General features: G+C 27.3%; 2 protein-coding genes across 2 annotated transcripts; one reads left to right on the top strand and one right to left on the bottom strand.

The window, feature by feature from the left end:
- Nucleotides 1-1,891: 1,891 nt before the first annotated feature.
- Nucleotides 1,892-2,547, bottom strand: LOC119668251 (heat shock protein 67B3-like). Its single transcript, XM_038077700.1, has one exon. It carries the CDS (start codon nucleotides 2,437-2,439, stop codon nucleotides 1,903-1,905), a length of 537 nt encoding a protein of 178 aa, XP_037933628.1. The 5' UTR covers nucleotides 2,440-2,547; the 3' UTR covers nucleotides 1,892-1,902.
- Nucleotides 2,548-10,808: 8,261 nt separating this feature from the next.
- On the top strand, nucleotides 10,809-13,004 carry LOC119668249 (protein peanut). Its single transcript, XM_038077698.1, has one exon. The coding sequence runs from the start codon at nucleotides 11,047-11,049 to the stop codon at nucleotides 12,589-12,591; it is 1,545 nt and encodes a 514-aa protein (XP_037933626.1). The 5' UTR covers nucleotides 10,809-11,046; the 3' UTR covers nucleotides 12,592-13,004.
- The last annotated feature ends 2,085 nt before the right edge of the window (nucleotides 13,005-15,089 follow it).

The raw sequence follows: 15,089 nt of genomic DNA on the forward strand, positions 1-15,089 counted from the left end.
ACAATTTGTATCTGGGATTGTTGATTATTATAACTATAAAGGATGGCATTTAGTATTTTTATTAGCTTTAGCGAATTTGAGATATGTGAATTATCATTTTTTAGTCTATATTAAAATAATTACAGTTACAGTTTTTTCTCTATATTTAAATTTAAAAATTTCCCGATTTTATTAAAGTCAACAGTCACTGACATTTAAGAAAAAAAGGTCATTTTTTCGTTATCTCAACTTATTTTTTGCTGAAAATTTATCTTACGCATAGTTGTATTTGAAATGTCTCTTAATTTGAGCCTTCGTTTCAATGAAATTAAGGCAATTTTCCTTGTGATTTTGTACTCAACAGAATTTACTTGAATTTTACTTGAAGAATTTCTTTGAGTAAAATTGAAGTAAAATCGAAAAATACCTTTTATGCGTCTTCAATATGCACATGAAAATTAAATAATCCAGCAGCTTATAGTAGCATCGATGCCAAAAGAATCACAATGACAAGGAATTTATGAAGCATTAGTAAACAAATAAAATTTCTATTTAGCATGAATTTAAAATTATTATTAAATGACTTTAAATTCATATTATAAAGTATTTTACTTATAAAACTTGTTTAATTATATTAAATTAAATATATCCATATTTGTAAATCCATATAATACCGGAGTAACGAATACAGAGTTTTGATTGCATTTGTTACTCTTTAGAGTATTTGGTAACGATTACTTTTAAGCAGTTGTTCTCACGGCATAATAATAGGTCTGTTCCACGAGCTGCCCTTAAACTTAAGTAAAACACAAGTGAAGTACAAATTGAGAGCGTGCCAAATTACGCTCTTTACATAGATTTTCATATAACAGCTTTATGTAAAGTCTGGTAAGAAAATGACAGCTTCTGAAATTGTGTAACATCCCTGTCGAAATTTGAAAATGTTACACAGACTTTACTGGATAATGTGTGAATCAGTTGTTTTAGTTCGAATTTAAATTTTTGTATTGTTTATTTGCGCGGGACTGGTGTTCTCACCAGATTTTACACAAAGTTGTTCCATGAAAATTTGTGTAAAGAGCGTAAATTGACACTTTATTTGTGTTATGCTCTCAGTTTGTACTTTACTTGTGTTTTACTATGAGTAGCATGTGAAACAGACGTTATAGTTATTTGTGCGTTTTAAAATAAAAAGCAGAATGTAGAAGTTATTTTTGATGAGTATAATATAAAGCAAATTTAATTATTATTTTTTGAGTTTTATTTTAAAACGTTCATATATAAAAAGCATGCATAATATTAAGGATTAAAGTTGTTAGAATGATAACTATATACTTAAATATGAGTTTAGATAATTTTTTGTTGCTGCTTATTTTCTTAAAAACTTTTGAAAAAACTGTTATTTTCTGTCCCTGGTATTTAAGAAACGAAATTATACAAAATAAAGAATTGAACATTTGATGTGGTACACGTCCACATCAAGTTGTCTTCTTCAACAGTTATTAAAAAAACGATGGTGCTTAGCCAGGTATATGCTATTGAATGTAACCGTCGGACTATGACATTCAAATAAAACTAAGTTGACAATTACGTCCTGACCTTATAAATACAGGTCGCGGTAGTCCTTTACAGGAGGAAACGTAAAATTTGTAATAAAAACACAAAGTTCATACAATGAATATTTTATGATATCTTTATTATATATTTAAAAATTTTATAAGCGAATAAAAGTATTTTTAAAAATTTAGAGTTTTACTTCAGTTCATATAATATTAAATGCATTGGATTAATTTTTAAAAAATGTATAGTATCAGTCAATAGATATATAAATTTGAAATTATATATATATATATATATATATATGCGTATCATCTAAATTAATTAATGAATATTAAATGCATGCTTATATAAATTAGATTTAATTTAATTTTCCTTTTCACCATTATTTTTTATGAATAGATCTGATGGACCAGTTTGTTGTATTTGTATAATACGTTCAGTAGTTGTAGTGTCCTGTAGTTTTGGTACACGCACAGTTAATACACCATCGACTGACATAGTCGACACAATTTTATCAGCATCACAATCCTTTGGAAGCGCATAACGTCGTACGAAATGTCTGCTTACGTGACCATGCTCATCTTCTTTTTCTTCATGATTTCCTTCGACAACAATAAAATCATTAACTAATTTAACTGATAAGTCTTCTGGTTGAAAAAGTCCAACGTCCAAATGGATTTCGAAATCTTTTTTATTCTCATTTACGTGAATAGTTGCTAAATCCCCATTATTCTTTTTATGATGCTGATGTACACCAAGGCGTGCCATTAAGCCCAAAGTGTACATATCCAAAGGATGATGTACTCGTTCATGCAGACGGCGATACATGTTATTGGGAAAAATGTCGTGATTGTAGTAAGTAGGCGAATCAAAGCTTAAAACAAATGGCACTTTCGACATTTTTGTATTTATTATTATATACTCAATTCAAATTAATATCTTATTTTAAAAATTCTTATTATAAAATCTTGCGTTGCAAAGCGACGTGATTGCAGTCAATGTAAAATTGAGACTGAAAAATATTATACACATAAGACACACACAAAGAAAATAATTCTGCGCAGATAATGCAATCAAATTTACTGCAATACACTGTAAAAATTAAACAAAAACCATAAAATATTCCATAAAATTTTGTACTAACTATAATTTTTTCTTTCAGAGTTGTAAAAAAATAGCATTAAGTCTGTTTGACACAAATTGACAAAATTTTTCAAATGCTTGTTTTTGACATATGTTTTTTGTTGTGTTGTGTAAAATATGAAATATAAACATTATACATTATTATAAATGCCGCTATTTAATAATTATCACTTCAACTTTAAAAACAGAAAGTTACTTTATACGCAAGTAATTAGACCTGCACTACTGTACGGATGTGTTACATATAGCAAAGCCTCAAATACTTCCTTAAAGCAATTACAGATAGCTCAAAACCTGGCTTTAAGAAAACTGTTTAAGATTTCATGGTATATCAGATCAACAGACATACATAGAGATCATAGGATTGACTCAGTGAAAAAATATATCAGAGACAGAGCTCTAAAATTATTCACTAAAGTTGATACGCTAATTAACCCCGCCCTAACAACCCTCAAGTCCACTTCTGGACTCTCAGAAAGATATGCTGATTTAAGGTCCGTCATCAACTAAAAGATAAATAAATGATATAATTTTTTTTTTAGCCTAGTTAAAGCCTAGTGTGGGGTAGAGATAAGCCCCCCAGCCATTATAGAGTAAAAGTGCGTAATAGCACTAACTCAAGAAGAAGAAGAATCAAGAATAAACATTATACACTAAAAATTAATTAATTTTAATAAAAGTAAACAATATAAATATTAGAAGAGCAATTATAGCCATTTTTATATTATATATTTAAGTTAATTTATTTATTCATGCATTTGAATTCATTAGTTAATGAAATACTCATATGATTTTAACGAATGACTGAAATTTGCCACATATGTCCAGTGAATATTCACAATAGACTGATTTTTGAATTTGGCTGCACTAAAACTTAAGACCTAAGATTTTTTGCAAGTAAAACCTAACCGAAAATTTTAAGAGCATTGTTGTTGCTTCACATTTTTTCTGTCGTAATTTACGAGTATTTTTTTGCTACTTATATCCGGCTACAGATCACCTTTTTGTTAAAATTAAACTTTTGTTTAATATTTTTTAATATATTTTATAGTTTCTATTCTAAACTCTCTCCATAAATTAATATTAATAAAATCTAAATATTAAAGTATTCTGGTGTTAAACATACATATAGGTTTTGTAGGGTATTGTGTAAGGTATAGGTATTGTTTTATTTACAAACTTTGTGTGTATACATACCTTCCGCTCCCTCCGACACTTTGATCATCACTATTATAAATTAATAAGTAATTATATGTACATATAAGTATTTCTATAATTTGTTGTTTACTGTTTGTTGTGTACTGTTTAAACATTATATTCTTGTATGCCATACAGAAAGTCAAGTGAACAGAAATGTTCACTGGATCCTTCCGTCCTAGATGAATTCGTCCGATTAGTATTCATTTGATTGTATTTAAATAGAACATTAGTTTAAAATTATACTTCATTTATTTAAAAATATTTAAATATTTAACCGAAATTTTATTATTTACATAAGAGACTGGAAACTCAATAAACCTGTTACAATTATATATTTAAAAAACATAAACACTATAAATTTGTCTATATATATATTTATATTAAACATAAAAATCAAAATAAGTATTAAAATAAATATATATAAACTTAAAATAATAAATTAATAATAAATAAATATATCAAACTATAAAATAAATAAAAATAATAAAATATAAAATAAAATAATAAATTAAAAAAATAAATATAGATATAATGTATATGAAAATATTAATATATTCAAATAAAAATTTTTTAAAAAAATTGACGAGTTACCCCTTTTATTAACAAAATTATTATTGAAAATATTTGGCAATTAAAATAATAAATTTATTTTTAATTGGAATTAAGTTTATTGTATTTTATGTTTAGTGGTGGTTTAATATTAATATTGGAATACTTTTCAGTTTTTACAGGCGAAATAAAAAGTTTGTTAATTAGTTGCTTATTAATATTTTAAAATTTTTTAATAAATTAAAAATCCAAATCAAAATATAATTTGAAATCAAAAGTATATATTAGAGTATTTGGAGAATATTCAAGGTACCATGGTAGATTAGGACAAATGACATTCTCAGGGACCTTAAAATTTACGAAAACTGACATACTTACCAATACCGCGTTATCGAATCTCAGAATGGTTACAGGCCTCTCGTGGAGGTAGATCTGCACCTAAGATTAATTAATGCCTAGTCTGATGAAGTCATAAACAATAATCAGTCAAGGCGTAGAGAGGGGCTATGAAGAAACCTCGCAGTTAATAGAGAGTAAAAGTGCTCAAGTGTACTGACTCAACTAGCCTCAACATAATAATAAATACAAGAATATTATATTATTATATTATATATATAATATATATTTTTTTTTATCGTTGAAGGATATAAGGCAACTTATATGATATATTATAAAATAAAATACTTTTATTTTTACTAAAAGAATTGATGAACTTATTCTCATAATTATTTTTATTCATATAATTCGTTCAAAATTTATAATGATATAATGATTATTATGTTTAATATAAATATATAGTCTGTACAGTAATTAATATCTTATATCTAGTGTCAAATTATTATATAAAAAAACATATTGTTTTATAAAAGTACAAACGAGCATTTTTTATATTACATATTTAATTTTTTATTCATTTAATATAATATTTCAAACGTTAATTAATATTCTCTGCATTATAATTGATTAAATTTCGTTTTCACAATTTATTCATTATAATAGCTTTAAATAATCATAACATATTAACAATATTTTCATTGAAAAATATTAAAAGAAAAATAATCAAAATTCTTTATGTAATTATTATATATACTTATATATTACTCAACTATATTAATACAAAATATATCACAGATTTATTTATTCTGCATTATTATACAAGAATATAAATTGATATAAAGATATATACTATTATTATATAAAATTAAACAGTGTATAAAACTGTGATAAATATTTAAACACATCACATAATCTCATAAATTTGTGAAAGTTTAAAAGTTCTTAGAAGCAACTTTATTTATTTATAAATTAATAATAGTTTCAATATTTAAAATGTTTTAAATGGATATGAAGTATTATTGAAAGCACTCTATGTCAGCTAATTATCTGATATAAGTGAACAGTATTGATCAATAACACTATTCATTGCTAATGCTTATAGAGCTCATTAACATTAATATATAAAAAATATTATTTTTTCCAACAATGATTTAAAAAAAATGAATTAAATATATGTTAAACATGCTTCTTAGAAAATACATTTTTAAATTAATAAAGCTATATAAAGAATATGCAAATTGTTATACCTTAGGATAAATAAGAACTGAAATAAAGTTATAAATTTAATTTATACGTAGTAATTAGCACTACTAATACATACACACAAAAACGACTTAATAAAAAAAAATATGTTAAGATGAAAAATGTTTTGTAAATAGATTAATACATTGAATGGTTCGAATTAAGAGTATCTTTGTAATAGAATGAAGAAACAACGATATACCGTTTCTTATTATTGATGTAAATGATGTAAACTCAATTTTTGTCTATTGTAAATACAAACATTTACTTATGAAAAATAAATTAATTTTAACTATTTTTTTTTATATTGTCATTTTTTTTTGGCTCAGAAATTCTAATTTTGTCAATTACATTAGTTTCAATATTTTCCGCAGAAAATGCGTTTAGTTCGAAATAAACCTTACGTTCTCGTGCATTATCCAATAAACATTTCCATACCGGTACCGACTGTTTTAAATAAATTTTTATAAATAAATAATATATTATTTCAGAAATACTTATTTCTTACCTCCAAATCAGAAAAGTTTCCACATAATAAGAGGCATCGCTTTGCACGAGTCAAAGCTACGTTTAAACGTTGATAACTTGATAGGAATCCTATTCCAACTGTACGTGCATTCGATATAATGATAAAATCTCGTTCATGGCCTTGATATGAATCAATTGTGTTTATCATTATATTTTGCAATTTTTTGTTTCTGAAATATAAACAAAAGGATATTTAATACTATTAAAACAAAAATTAAATGAAAATTTGTATATCTATTTAATAAATATCTCAAGATAGACTAACGTTTCATCGTTTACCATTAGGAGTAAAATTCCAATAAAAATTGTCGATATAATTACATGGAACTAACGCGAAAATTGTTAAAATTTAATAAAAAAAATACTTTCATATTAAACGATTAAAAATAAAATTATATATAAATTATATAATGAATCAACAGAGAACAGTGGACAAAATTAAATTTAGAAATTTCTTCTGATTTCAAAGTAGAATCTCGTCATGATTTTCAAATGTTCTTCATTTCTTCAGTTAACCGATGAAAATAACAATTAGATCTATTATTTAAAAGTAAAAAAAGTAAATTAGCTTTATATGATTCAGTTTTAAACTTAATTTTAATAATTTTGGACCATATATACCAAATGATTTTAAAGGATTGGATTCTGATAAAAACAACAAACATTGACGTCCCTAGGATATTCGAATTGAGTCAAGTTCTATTGGTAACTCAATGTTTTATGTTAGTAGTCTAAAAAATAAAAATTTTGGGTTATTAACACAGTCATATCATATTTCAGATCATGTCTACTATTTCAGAATTTTAAATTTTTTTTGAGAGAATTTTGTTATAATATTATTTTATGTAAATATGAATATTTTAATTTTATAAAACATAAAAATAAAATATAATTCATCCAAAAAATGTTTAGTATTTTATTTAAAAATCAATTGAAAAGATAAATAAACATACATCCCTGATATGTTGCATTACAAATTTGAAAAGGTAAGCTAACATGTCAGCGATGATATGTTAATTACAAATTTGAAAAGGTAATCGAACGATTCAGCGCTTGTCCTCAATGACATGCATGTGTTAAAGTAATTAGGAGTTTCCCATGAATAATCAGCGCAAGACATTACCATTCAGCGCTGAATCAATTGTTTACTTCAGCACTGAAAGTCCCGCTGGGATGTTTTTAATCTACCACACCACGAAAATTTTCTTTTGATATATTGATAAAACTACATTAATTTATTTTTTTAGTATACCAAATAAATAAATTTAAATTGATAAATTTATAAAACTAAATTTAATTTATATTTTTGTTGAAAACAATTATGAACGTATGTATTTGTTTCTACGGCCCTCTAATCTGTATAGCGATTTGTATTGGCTCGCGATTGCATCTGGTCTCGACAACCCAGATTTAATCCATTCGAAGTAACAGCATTGTATTTGAAATAAATTGGTTTTTTTATTTATTATTGACTTTTTTTTTTTTTTGTTTTATCATACAATATAAATATATAGATGCTTCTATGAGGAAAAAGTCATATATACATTACTTACATTATATTTAATAATTAAAAGTATAATACATTAAAACCATACTCATAACTGATACATAGAGACCAATCCTACATTAGCAGCAGTATAAGTCTCAGATTTATTTTATAGCATATTTTAGAAAACTTTTTACTAAAAATAAAGATTCTATTAGAATTTCATTATAAAAATTAAGTTAATGTATGGTTTCTAATTTTAATTTGCATGGGTTTAGAACATAAGAGTAGTACTCCTTGTTTCTACCCAAATGAGCTCATGTTATTTATTGACGATTTTAGAATATTAAAACTCAATATTACGGGAATACTTAAATGTACTTACTAAACACCTAGTTCTAATTTGATTTGAAAATTTTAAAATTTGGATTTAAATTGAATTCATATATTATTGCAGGCTTATGTGTAAGAGTTTCAGTGAATAAAACAGTTTATTTGATCAAAATTGAACTAAACTAATTTAATAAAAATTAAACTTGTTTCAATAAAATTAAATTATTTTAAGGAATCCGATTTCAGATTCTCACATTAAAACAAAACTCATATGATATAATTTGGCAATTGTTCTTATAGCTCCTGGAGATTTGCTGATATAGTACCTGTTGAGAGTGGTGAGCTGCGCTTGGTCGTTTTTATTGACGAGTGGATCTGGTACGTACACTCGACTGCTTCTTCTGGAATCACTATTATTAATTAATAATTGAACATAATGATTGATGTTATGATTATTTATTATAACAAACTGATATACCTTTAAAGAAGGTCAAACAAAAATCCTAATCCATAGACTACAGATATGTAATCAAATGACATCGTATGAGAAGTTTCACAGTTCATGAAATAACTGTGTTAAATCTAATTTCAATAACAAGATACAATATTTCAGAAGGTGTCATAAGTAAGTATATATCATTTTTCGGTGCGATTCCACTTTTTCGCAATTGACTACAAATTTTGGAAAAATCGCTTACATTTTTTTACTACTTAATATGACATTGGTCGTTTAAATATCGGTCCGTAAAATTGTAAATGTTAAATATATTAAATAAATATTGCTGGTACTTATTGTCTCGAAAATATTCTGATTAATCATTTTTTATCAAATAACAATATTAAATTTTTATTAGATATGGAAAACATGTCTGTATTACAAGTATTTATTTACTTAAGATATGTTATGGTGTATGATTCGGAACTCTTAACAGTCGGAAGCAAACCGTACATTTGTATGTAGATATATCCATGACTTATACTGCATTTATTTCTGGGCACATGTTTATTCCCCACTCACGACGTGGGAGAATGTGAGTCATGCGCAAAGAAAACACATTTAAAGCATTAGGTTTATATTGCACATTATGCAGAAAATGTGTGAAACACTATCGTTGTTGTTATTGCAATTGTTTTTAATCGCATTTAATGTTTTCTTATCCACATTGTGAACCTGTATACTATGTTGTGCCAAGTTTATGTCATATTGCATTATTTTTAATATTTGCTTATTATAATTCCTATCACATAGAGAAAATGAGGACAAATTCAAAATGAGCGCATATTAGTCTTTGCGGCAATTTATTTTAACATTGCCAACTCAAATAATAAATATACATAACAATAATTCTATTAAATATTGATGTATGATTATATTTTGTTTGTGTTTATATAGCTTGATGATTTTTTTAAATATTATACGTTATTAATAAGCATCCATGCATTATTAAATCTATATAACTATGTTATATTATCAATAATTATCTATAATACATATTAACTCATATTTCTTTTAAGAAAGTTTTGCAATTTAATTTTAACCTACATGTTTATTAAACAATTCTATGGAATATGATGGTAAATTATTTTAACATATGTGTATATGAAACTATTTCTTTATAATCATATAACATCACTTTAATTGACATAATAAATATTGTATTATTATTCTTATTAATTGTGCATGTGTATTTTACGGTAATAGTACTGTATACTTGTCAGCATTAATTTAAAAATGAATTGATATTTTTATCGTTTAGAAGTTTTGAAACATTTTATTTTAAAACGTTCATTGCATATACTGTGCATGTATAATAATATTGACCACAAAAATATTTCATACATATATAAAAGTTGTAATTTAACGTCAAATTTTCCAGACGAAAGTGACTATTATTTTTGACAGCAAACTTGTTATATTTCATAAAGAGGTTTTTTCGAACAGTAGTAAAATACAACAACAAAAATTTTATTTTTTATATTATTTTAATTAATTGAATTTTTGGCTGACCATACAGCTGTTTCGAGTATTGCCAAATACCCATCATCAGTGGTCTTGAAAATAATTCTTGTATTTAATTATTCGTAAACAATTATTTTTGAGACTGCAAGTACCAGGAATCAAACTCGGATCCTGCCAAATGTGAAGCTCAGAATCAGTGCATATATATATATAAAAGTTCTTACTATATTATATTAAACTAAATAATGACGATAAAACTGAAAGATTGCACAAAAACGGAAAATAGCGTTATGTTAAAATACTTAATATTGTTTTTTGAGATTTTAATAATTCTGATTGTTTTTTAAAAAAATTATTGCATTTTAAAAATGTTGTAGAAAATGCAACTGGCAGTGCTTAATAAGAGCGATAATAATTTGTATGAATCCATAAATTGAGTGCAAGAGCACTATTTTTAGCCTGCTCTCACATATGTATTGAAAAATATGGAACGCTGGAATCAGTCGCGTGTGTCTCATTCTTGCAAACTGTTGGTGAATAATAATTGATAAATGTTTTGCTCAATACAATATTTTGTTGACACAAATTGAAGTACAAAAAGTAAAACAGAAAGCGAAAAATAGGTGTGACAAAGTAGCGAAAAATCAGGAATTAAGTGCAAAATAAATATATATATAAATATAAGCAATAATTAGCACTCATTAATAAATCAGTAAATCAAAAGAATACAATGCAGAGTCCTAGAACAAATGCAGTGAATGGTGCAATATCATCCTTGCCTAGTACACTGGCACAATTAGCATTAAGAGATAAGCAGCAACTGCCGTCACTGCCACAGCAGCCACCAAATTTAAGCAAAAGTCATATCGATGGATCTTTAAATTCGATTGCCTCGAACGGCAGTGCCGGAGATTCAAATAAATTAACAACCGAACTGCAGGAAAAAGAAAACCAAAATCAACAACAGAAGCAAAAGCCACCTCTACCAGCACGTAACAAGCCAATGGAGATAGCTGGATATGTGGGGTTTGCCAATTTGCCAAATCAAGTGTATCGCAAAGCTGTGAAGCGTGGTTTTGAATTTTCATTGATGGTAGTAGGTGCCAGTGGTCTTGGTAAATCAACATTAATAAATTCAATGTTTCTCTCGGACATCTATAATAATGAACAGTATCCAGGACCTTCGCTACGCAAGAAGAAAACAGTGGCTGTAGAAGCAACAAAGGTGTTACTCAAAGAAAATGGTGTGAATCTAACTTTAACAGTAGTAGATACTCCTGGTTTTGGGGATGCAGTTGATAACACTGATTGTTGGGTACCAATACTTGAGTATGTAGACAACAAATATGAAGAGTACTTAACTGCAGAATCGCGTGTGCACCGAACGCAAATTCCGGATAATCGTGTACACTGTTGTCTTTATTTTATTGCTCCTTCTGGCCATGGGTTAAGGCCGTTAGATATTGCTTGCATGCAGAGTTTATCAGATAAAGTTAATTTAGTACCAGTCATTGGAAAAGCGGACACTCTCACACCCGATGAGGTACATTTGTTTAAAAAACAGATACTTAATGAAATCGCACAGCATAAGATAAAAATTTATGATTTTCCGTCTACGATTGAAGATGCAGCAGAAGAAGTCAAAACAACACAAACATTACGCAATCGTGTACCATTTGCAGTTGTAGGTGCAAATACCATTATTGAAGTCGATGGCAAAAAGGTAAGAGGCCGACGATATCCTTGGGGTTTAGTTGAAGTGGAAAATTTGACACATTGCGATTTCATTGCACTTAGAAACATGGTCATTCGCACACATCTACAAGACCTCAAAGATGTCACGAATAACGTTCATTATGAAAACTATCGCTGCCGTAAACTGTCAGAGTTGGGACTCGTTGATGGTAAGGCACGTTTGTCCAACAAAAATCCTTTGACTCAAATGGAAGAAGAGAAACGTGAACACGAACTTAAAATGAAAAAAATGGAAGCTGAAATGGAACAAGTATTCGATATGAAAGTTAAAGAAAAAATGCAGAAATTAAAGGATTCCGAATTGGAGCTAACACGACGTCATGAAGAGCGCAAAAAAGCGCTGGAATTACAGATACGTGAGTTAGATGAGAAGAGGCGTGAATTTGATCGAGAAAAGAAAGAATGGGAAGAAGTTAATCATATCACGCTGGAAGAACTAAAAAGACGTAGCTTGGGTGCGAATAGCAGCAGCGATAATGTCGATGGCAAAAAAGAGAAAAAGAAGAAAGGACTATTTTAATTTTAATGGTAAATCCTAAAGCAGTATTTTACTAAGGATATTAACACTTGACGAAGTTTAAGAAAATTTAGAATACCTAAAATCGTATTAAAAATACTTATATTTAAAACTATATTCTGCATTGATAAAGTCTTCATTAGTTAAACTATAAGCGAGAAATACCTAAGATAGTAGGAGAGCAGAAGCAGCAAGTGGGGTTTTCAACTGATGAACTTTATGTACTTTCGTAGCGCAATTTTGCAGGTATTGATACGCATCGCATTGGTGCTACTAAACTCTATTATGGACGAAGGTATGTGTGTCTCTATTTGATTGCGTAGCTTATATTTAAACAAATATGCGTAAGGAGTCGTGCTTGAATGAAATTTTCCCAGGATCTTGTATGTTTTAATTTCATACCTCTCCCACTAACAAACAAACCAACGAACGTTCACTGCTAGTCGAGTCATAATTAATAAGTAAGCAACATCTGACGCTGACATTATAGCCCCTAATATGTATATTTGGTAGCAGTTGTTTGCGTGTCAATTCCAAAATAAAAAAATTACTATTACGATAATTGGAAGCAACGCATTTGTAACAGTTAATACTTTCTCATTATGGGAAAATATTTATCTATAACTTCCATAAAAGATTAATAGAATGTGCTTTATCCTACAAGTTTGCTTTTATATATTTCCTATGCCCATTATCCTAACTATAAGTACAACTATTATTAATAAAAATTTTAATAATTATTAATTTTATTATAAAAATCCTTATATATTAATTATTGAAGAATTTATGTTTTTGAAATTTATGTTTTACATCTAAATATTTGTGTATGTATTTCTCAAACTGTATATATGCAACATTTTAATTTAATAAAAATTTCTACTTCAATTATACAAATGAACAAGTCTTTCTTTATTTAATGGAAATTTCCGTACAAAAACAGGATTTTGATCATGTTCTAACGATTTAATTTTGGCGACAATGAGACGAATAGTATTGCGATCAATAATTTTGCAAGCAGTGGCGTTGCTTGACGTCAGCGATGTCGACGACCGCCGACGGCCTCGCGCCCACAGGGGCTTCGAAAAAAGTTACCGACTGTGGATTCTAACCACTTAATAAATAATTTGAACAATTTGATTTGATAATGGCATTAACAAAATTCGAAATATTTCCGAATGTTTATATAGTAACCAGATTCATGTTCACAGTTCCAGTCAGTATAGCTTCGACGGAAAGAAGCTTCTCAAGTTTAAAATTGATTAAGACGTACTAGAAAAGTATGATGATCCAAGAGAGACTATCTCCATTCGAAATTCTTTAAACTGAAGCAAAAATAGCAGCTGGAGCAAATTATGAAAAATTGAGTGAAGCTAAAATGAGGAAAATTCATTTATTTTAATTTGTGTTTATTTTAATTTAATTAGCAATAAAACTTTCAATCATGCTTTGTGATAAAAGTGAATGTAACTCATTTACTTTTACAACTGGATTATAAAGGGGGCCTCACAATTCTAATGTCGCCGACGTCCAGAGTCGGTCCAGTTCCGCCACTGTTTGCAAGCATCAAGGACAGTTGCAATCTTCTGATCTACAATTTCTAAATTTCCTCTTGATCTGTTGCGTAGTGTAGGAGTAACTGTTATTTTAAATTTAAACTTGGTATCTGGTTCTTTATAAATTTGATGGTAATTTACTACCAGTCAACCCACTAGCTCACAAACTTTGAACTGTAACACTTTTTAATGTAATCACTTTGAATTATTTTACAGTAATAAGTTATAGCAGTTTAGAGATCAAAAAGACGATAAAATACCTTATTCCAATGAATAACACAGAAATACATTTTTGCATCCATGGATGGATTTATGCATCTAGACGTCAGACTTTTTAGCAAATTTAAATTTATATACTTAGTATATAAATTTAATATACTTAGCAAATTTAGTAAACAACAAACCGTAACAAGCATTCATAGAACGCACTAAATTCAATCGGGTGATTTCAGCTAATTTTTTTATTTTATTCAGTAATTATTAAAAATACAAAAAAACTTTGCATTAGTGAATTGTTTATTATTAATAGATCTATAACTTTTGGGAAGACAGTTTCTATGTAAAATTAAATTTGTCGGGGATATAAGCAATCAAATATAATTTTTTTTGGAAAAAATGGTTTTTTTTTCCAATATTTGGGGCTCTTGAGGCGCCATTTCCACTTATCCAATTAAACTAAAATTTTACGAAGATTATTTTTTTAGTAAAATAAACCGATCTGTGGAGTGCCGCGTAAAATTCTACGAATTTCGAAAGTTAATGGCACCCTAATACATTGTCTAATATTGCACTATATTACAGAAGCTGCAGGTACTGAATTCCTAAGTAAGGAAAATTATATTAATGAAATGTAAATATAATGCAATTTATAATAATGTTAATAATTTAAGTTTAAATCAATTTTATATATAGTTAGAATTAGTTATATAATATTATTAGTTTAAAAAA

Source organism: Teleopsis dalmanni, chromosome 1 (genome assembly GCF_002237135.1).
Source record: "Teleopsis dalmanni isolate 2A chromosome 1, ASM223713v2, whole genome shotgun sequence".
Classification (NCBI taxonomy): Eukaryota; Metazoa; Arthropoda; class Insecta; order Diptera; family Diopsidae; genus Teleopsis; species Teleopsis dalmanni.